Consider the following 7,204-nt stretch of genomic DNA (forward strand, 5'->3'; position numbering starts at 1 on the left):
AAATTTTAAAATGACAAAAACAAATTACTATACTCAACCAAGGGAGAGGAATGTCATACCAGAGATCCACGGTTCCAGAGAGATAGAGAGATTATTGTGGTTCTTCCCTGCAAAATGAGAGAGAGAGAAATGGGGGAAATCTTCCCTGCAAAATGAGAAAGAGAGAGGGACAGAGTAACACGGCCAAAAAATAGGGGAAACTGAGAGAGTGAGAGGAGAGAGGGAGAGAGAGGAGAGAGAGAGAGAGATTGGGAAGAAAGTTAAAAAAGGCAGAAAGTTAGGGTTATAACATGGAAAGTCGCAGAAGGGCAGGGCATTTTCCCATGAAACATATAGGATGTGGCTGAAAGCGCGGGCGCTGCTCACACTTCTGCGCAAACAAACATGCCCTCAAAATCAATCACCAACCTCCTAGACACTCTCTCTCTCTCTCTCTCTCTCTCTCTCTCTCTCTCTCAATCAGCTAAAGGATGACGTCTAGCCCCTCTGACAGAAACGCAAGGAAACAGTCACGTTGTCCATGTACGAAGAAACAAATTGACAAGTAATCCAATAAACTGAATTGCCAAACACAATACTATTGCATTACATCCTCAATGAACCAAAATTCGATTTCATTTAGTTTCTGCATTTTTCCACAAAGGAACCAAAAACAAATTCCCAATCATGATAGCGGACACATAGTTTGGAAGTGTGAGATAGGTAATCTTCACTCAAATCCCAACTCCTTGGGTACAAACAGCTTAAACATGCTGGTTCTTTTGGATCAATAATTAATGTTGAATAGACTGAATTGGAATTCCATTCTCAAAGCTCAAGAACTTTTATTTTCTCGAAACAATTTTGCACCTGCTGAAGAACCTGAGGGGAGAGATTGTCTCCAATAGTAAGCTTGTAAAGTTCAAACTTTGCTTCATCACACTTTAAGGCCTCCCTTTTGCAGGCCCTGATACAACCTGTTTCATACCAAATGAATCACTAGGACGGGTTTCCAATATCTCGCTTAACTACTTATCATACCTAAACTACTGAATCTTCTATGAAAGCTTATACAGAGGAAGAGAAATTAAACCATTAAGAATCTGACTCCAGTTTTTTGAAATCTTAAATGAAAAATACAGGATATGGTGCCAAAAAAAAAAAATAGATACTTCAAAGTGATCAATGAATCCTTTCTTCCCACAAAAGAAGCCTCAAAGACCAACATAAGACTGTAGAATCCATAACAAATTGTGAGTATATGTATATTTTGAAAAAATGAAATATAGATCTATTTCAAGAAAAAGAGTAGCATTTGTATATTTTGGAAAGTAACATCACAAAAAGCTAAAAGTAAAGGAATTGCATTTTAAGAAATGAAAACATAGAGAACCAATTTTTTTTCAGAAAAATCCAACTATTTTTAAGGATAAAATGGAGTGGATAAGAAAGAAACGAAAGAACCTAGACCCACTTTCCTCTAGCCTAAAGTGTAACTGTGCATCTGGTTGAAAGTTATGAGCAGGAGCAAGTGTCATTCTATTTGTAATATAAATATCCAAAGAAATTGTGGCATCAAGAGCAGACCATCCAATTGAAAATCAAAGAGTGGAGCCAAGGACCATATAATAGATTATATAAATATTTAGACACATCATAATAGGAGAATATATATCTAGCCTCTAGAATTCACTCAATAAAAGGGACATACCACTCAAGTTTAGCAAGTTGAAAATTACTGGACAATTTCCAATATTCCTGACCATGGTGATGGCACACCAAATCTTCTGGTAATCCTGCCGTGCGACTCGGATGATGCACACCTTGGTAATAGGATTTACATATTTAACTACCCAACAAAATACAAACAGAACACTGTTATTGCGCTTCCAATGTATTGTACCATTAGTTGCATGTATGAAACTTTGTTATCAATAAAGAAATAAAGAAATCAATAACAACCCAAGAGATTATGGGGCCAAATGTTTTATCCTTCAAAACCAAAAAGTAAAACATGGTCCTAGTGGTATCTAAATGGTTTGAACTAGGATTTAGCATAAAAAAGAGGCATTTTCTATAAAACAGAAACTTCTTATTTAATAAAAATAGCAACTGAGCATTTCTTACCCTGGAAAGAACCAATTGCTGCAGCTAAGCCGCACTCACCAAAATTTAAGTGAATGCTGTCCTTGATAGCTTTCGACACATTAAACTGAGTAAGAATAATAGTTTCATCACCAGCTAGTTCTCGGTTTGGATCAAGAAAAACTTCCATCACGAGATACCTATTTTTGAAGAGCACCATTCCTACTTTGGTCGTCTCAGAATTTCTTGGTCGCAATCAGATTGCTAGGAATCAACACTCAACAAGCAAATCAGATATATATATTGACAATTTGATGAACTCGACATAGCAATCACAAAATAAATATCTTATCACAAATCAGAGGAATTCCCATAATAGAAAAGATCAATCCATGCATGTAAAACCATGTGAATCATATCAAGTTCAAGCAATCATGCACCAAGTTCATGTGAAGTCAATTTCTTCCCAGCAATTCAATTATAAGTTACAATAATAAATAGAAGTGGCAAGAAGGATGGCTAAAATGGAATGGATGAAAGAACTACTTTATTGCTAGTTAGTAGTACATATAGGAAAGAAGAAATAACCAGTTTTCCACCGGCTTCCATATAAACATCAATAAAGACAATGAATCCAAAACTAACTGCAAAAGACTTACATAAAATGGGTCTTTCTTATCAGAAACATTACTTATTAGGAAAGATAAATGTAAAATGAGTTACATAATGTATATCAGGGGGACAACACACCATGGTTCTTAAATCCTTCAGGATATCAACTACTCCAAGAATTATCAGAGAAACACATGTAACATCCTACATTCCTAGGAAAATGTAAAAGTAAGTCTTTGATAATGAAATAATAAATAAATAAGAGAAAAGGGATTGTGATCTGCCCAGCCTAATGAAGAGTATAGGTCATCGAAGATAGAGTCTTCACGTATCATATCTGTTATGTGTATGGGCATTGTGTGATTTCTAATTTTTTATAAATCCGATTGGTCTAAAGTTTTAAGGACATGTATGTGTGCACCTATCGTTGAATGCTGACTATCAAATGGTTTAATCTAGCTATCAGCCTAAAACTGTTCCTAGAATCTCCATCCCATAAATAAATAACTAAATAAATAAAAATATACAAACACTAGCATTTTTCATGAAGCCACGTATATCTGCATAGGCATTAAACATCAACTCCAACACATAGATGCGCAGCTAATAAACCCCAGTAGGAGGAAAAAAAAACTTGCAGGTAATTCAAAACGAAGCAATTTCTCCAAAAGAGAAACTGATTAGAGAGAGAGAACTCATTGAATATGGCAGAGAAGATAGTCACTGTGTAAAACCAAAAAAGGAAACGAAAGAGAAAACAATTCAAATAGAAAAGTGTTACACAAAGCCCATTGAGTCGAATAGCGCAAAAAGAGACAAAGCATAAGAGAGGAAGAGAGTTTTCTTTTTCCCATTTTAACGAAAAACATGATCAAGGAGAAGGAAACCCTAGCCCAATTATCAAAGCAACAAAATAAACGACAGTTTAAAAAGCTACACAGAAGAAACCAGAGGAAGATGAGAAGAGAAAGAGAGAGACTAACAGTTAAATTTGAAGAAAGTGGAGAGAAAGTTTTGTTAATTTATCGTGGCACAAAAAAGGCGAGGAAAAATTAAGAGTAGCAGAAGCTAGTTTGGGCGTAGAGGAGGGCAGCGGAGAGGGAAACTGAGAAAGGCACCCGGTGCTTTTAAGCTAACGATACAGTCCTAAAAGAGATTAGCTTTTTTATGATGGAAAATTGTTTCATGTGGGCTGGATCGTATGAGTACATGTGCAGTCCAAAAAATGTAAATCTGTGATAACTGGAAGCAAGTTCATGAACTGTAAATTAGAAATTCTTGAAGAACTGTGAACTTAAGAAGTTCTTGGTTTCTGTGTTTGATAACCTCCTCAGAAGTTAAGAAGTTCCTGGTTTCTGTATTTGATAACCTCTTGGGAAATTAGGAAGTTCCTGGTTTCTGTGTTTAATAACCTCCTGAAAAGTTAAAGAAGAACTGGGTATCTGTATTGGAATAGAGAAAAGACTGGTTTTCATCCCATTGGCAAGAGTTACATTTGTCATATGTCCACCACTAACACCACATGATAAAAATGCAATTTGGTTTCCAAACCGGCCTATAGTCCACACCAAAAGAAATGGTATAGAAGCCAAGGTCCCATCAAATGGTATAGAAGCCAAGTTTGTGAATATATGAATTCCTCTACCCAGTTCTTGTGCCACTTCTGTAAGTTTGGCCTCAATTTGTACACAAAATAGTGATAATATAATTATTAGATATGCAACATGGTAAGTGCATGTGCAAAAGTGAAAGTAGTGCAATTGACCAGTTCATCATGCGTGCAATTGCACAAAAATCAGCATACACGTGAACAATATAAAAACCAACACCCCAATACAGAATTCAACCACAAGTACCATTCTTCCAACATGAAGAAGGTACACACCATCTCAAGAAAATGGAGAAAGAATCAAAGATCATACTGTTACATATACATGGGCTCCAAATTTCAAATCGAAGATCATACTGTTACACATACATGGGCTCCAAATCGAAGATCATACTGTTACATATACATAATGACTTATATTGTAAGCTGCAGATAACAATAAATAGGTTTAACATGAAAAAAAAAAATAACAAATGCAAGAATGTAATGGAACAATAATAATATAATTTTACTATCAAACCCTATGAAGTATGAAATGTAGGAAAAGAACCTCAGAAAATCTAAAATCCAAAAAGATACCACAAATTAGATGGTCTAAGTGACCTATATGCATCAAAACAAAAAGTTAGGTGATAAAGAAAAAGGCTTCAGGGCATCAATTTTTGGCCACCGAGATGCATGCGATGACTACAGCCTTTCTTATGTGAAAATGAGCTTTTCACAGACAAGATTCCACTGAAAAAAATTCAATTCCAATGTCATGGAACTAGATAGATATGAATGTGATTAGTCTAAATAAGCTTTAAAATGGATATTCACTTGTTTTGCTTTGTTTTAGTTATAGGCAGGCCAAAACCGTCATATAGTAGCCATGTTTTGGAACAAATTCCCCTGAATCAATCGGGCCATATCATTGTTGAAGAAATTACATTTCTGACTTTCTTGAGTACAAACCATCTGTTTAAATGATAATTGGAGTTAAATTTCAGAAAATAAACCCTGAAATGATTTAGTATAAAGATACACAGAAGGAATCCAAATATAAAAAACCCTTTTCTTTATTAATTCAGCAGTTTCATCAAAATTAAGAATAAAAATTGAAAGGAGCTAGGTTCTCCTTCCATGAACGTATTTTCTCACCCATTTTTTAGCCCAATTTGAAGCGAACCAAGGAATTGGTAAAAAAAAGAGTGTTAACAAAACAAACAAAAAATCCAAGTATTGGAAGAAAATGCGGCCTGGCAAGGAAAATTACACAGTGAAACAATCAAATTAGTTCAAAAACATGCAATGAACTATAACCAAAAATTTCAAAGCAACATGAGAAGCAAGGTGATTAACTTACATAAAACTAACAAATTAACAAAGCAGGAAAGCAACCACTTTGCCACCAAAGGGCATAAAACCTCAAGAGCCCTCAAATGCCAAAGACAAAATTCCAGGTTAGCACTCTATACTGCAGAACGTGCACGGAAAGTGCAGAAATCCATCAAAAAAACACAATTGAGAAACCAGAATTTCTAGGGAAAAAAGTAAGGCAGAGGGATAAAACAAAAAACAAAAACAGAGCAAGCAAAAAAAGAGAAAGAGAGAGAGAGAGTAATTTTAGAGAGAAACATAAAAAAACCCTAGTCACTGGAGCAAGCTTCTTCTAGCACAAGCGGTGTGGGCAAATGGAAACCATGAGAGAGAAAGAGTAATTTAGAGAGAGAAAGGAGCGTGGGTATTTAATGGGGTTTACTTTGTATGTCTGGATTTCTCAGCGGCGAAGATTGGAAGCTGTCTGCATTTCTCAGCGGCGAAGATGGGAAGCTGCGAAGAGAGGGTTGCTCAGCGGGGTGGGAGCTTACCGGCGAAGAAGAGAAAAGAGGCTAGGGTTACCGAAGGAGGGGATGTTACGAACTCCCAATTTTGAACTTTTTTTACCAAAGGTTGCAAGAAGATGGCATTAAACTAGAGTTTTTATTTAGGGTTCCCATGTTTTTATCGATCACGAAAGTTGAGAAGTTATTAACTTCCAAACCAAAACTCACTTCCTATTGTCAAACACGGCGTAAAAGCAAAGGAAAGTAATGGTCTAAATGTTTTCTTATTAGAATTATTATTTTTTATTTAAAAAATAGATTCATATTCGAATCGGACATCTCAAAAACTCATCCAGATCAATAAATCGGCGATTTTGATCGAAAATCGATCGATCGGATTAAATTTAAAAAAAAAATAGAAAAATTATTAAAATTCCTATAAATGTCGTTTTTTAGAAATCCAATAAGAAATTGGGTCCTACATTATTAACTTTCATTTTTTTTATCAATATGCGAATATTAAGATGCTCTTTTTCGGTATGAACTTATGTTAACCATTAAATTTATTTCACACAAAAAAAACAATAGAATTATTATGGATGAAGTATATAATCATACATAGACTACAATAAAGAATAGATTAAATCGATAAAAACATAACCCCAAATTATTATAACCTAAGTAACTATGTAACCTAAAATTATTACAACCCAACTAACTATAATATTATATACTTAAATTGAAATTGTTGGTTTATATTTTGTAATTTTTTTACCATACAAATTATAAAAAATCCAAAATATCTTATAATATCATCTAATTTAAAATATATTATGGACAACTGTTAGAACAAATAGTATATTACATAATTTATAATGCAAATAAATTAATAAATAAAATAAAAGATTTTGTTATCAATGTATAAATTATTAGAATCCGTACCAATTTTCGAAATAACACTTTAATATTTCAAAAATCTAATTTTTTAGATTTCTAGAATAAAGTTAGTTGAAGATATTATTAGTAGAGAGAAATTTCAAATGGCCATGAACCTTATCTTTAAATTAATATTTCTAAATTTATATTAAATACCACCATGTTATAAAAATAAAAA

General features: G+C 34.0%; 1 protein-coding gene across 43 annotated transcripts in view; it reads right to left on the reverse strand.

Moving 5' to 3' along the window:
- EMB1687 (ribonuclease P family protein / Rpp14 family protein) overlaps positions 1-6,346 on the reverse strand; it is a 29,444-nt gene extending 23,098 nt beyond the window's left edge. For 21 of the 43 annotated variants that reach the window (XR_016040702.1, XR_016040695.1, XR_016040692.1 and 18 more), the window contains exons 1-5: positions 6,027-6,346; positions 2,107-2,328; positions 1,691-1,828; positions 850-956; positions 60-107 (exon numbers count right to left, since the gene is read on the reverse strand). Coding sequence is in view for 20 of the 43 variants with exons in the window: in XM_088846660.1 (XP_088702786.1) it covers positions 60-107; positions 850-956; positions 1,691-1,828; positions 2,107-2,284 (471 nt within the window). In the remaining 23 variants the exon portion in view is untranslated. The other 22 variants (XR_016040685.1, XR_002281255.2, XR_016040686.1 and 19 more) reach the window with 4 other exon arrangements.
- Between the last annotated feature and the right edge of the window lie 858 nt (positions 6,347-7,204).

This window comes from Amborella trichopoda, chromosome 9 (genome assembly GCF_054954075.1).
Source record: "Amborella trichopoda isolate Santa Cruz 75 chromosome 9, AtrichopodaSantaCruz75HAP2 v2.0, whole genome shotgun sequence".
In the NCBI taxonomy this organism is placed as follows: Eukaryota; Viridiplantae; Streptophyta; class Magnoliopsida; order Amborellales; family Amborellaceae; genus Amborella; species Amborella trichopoda.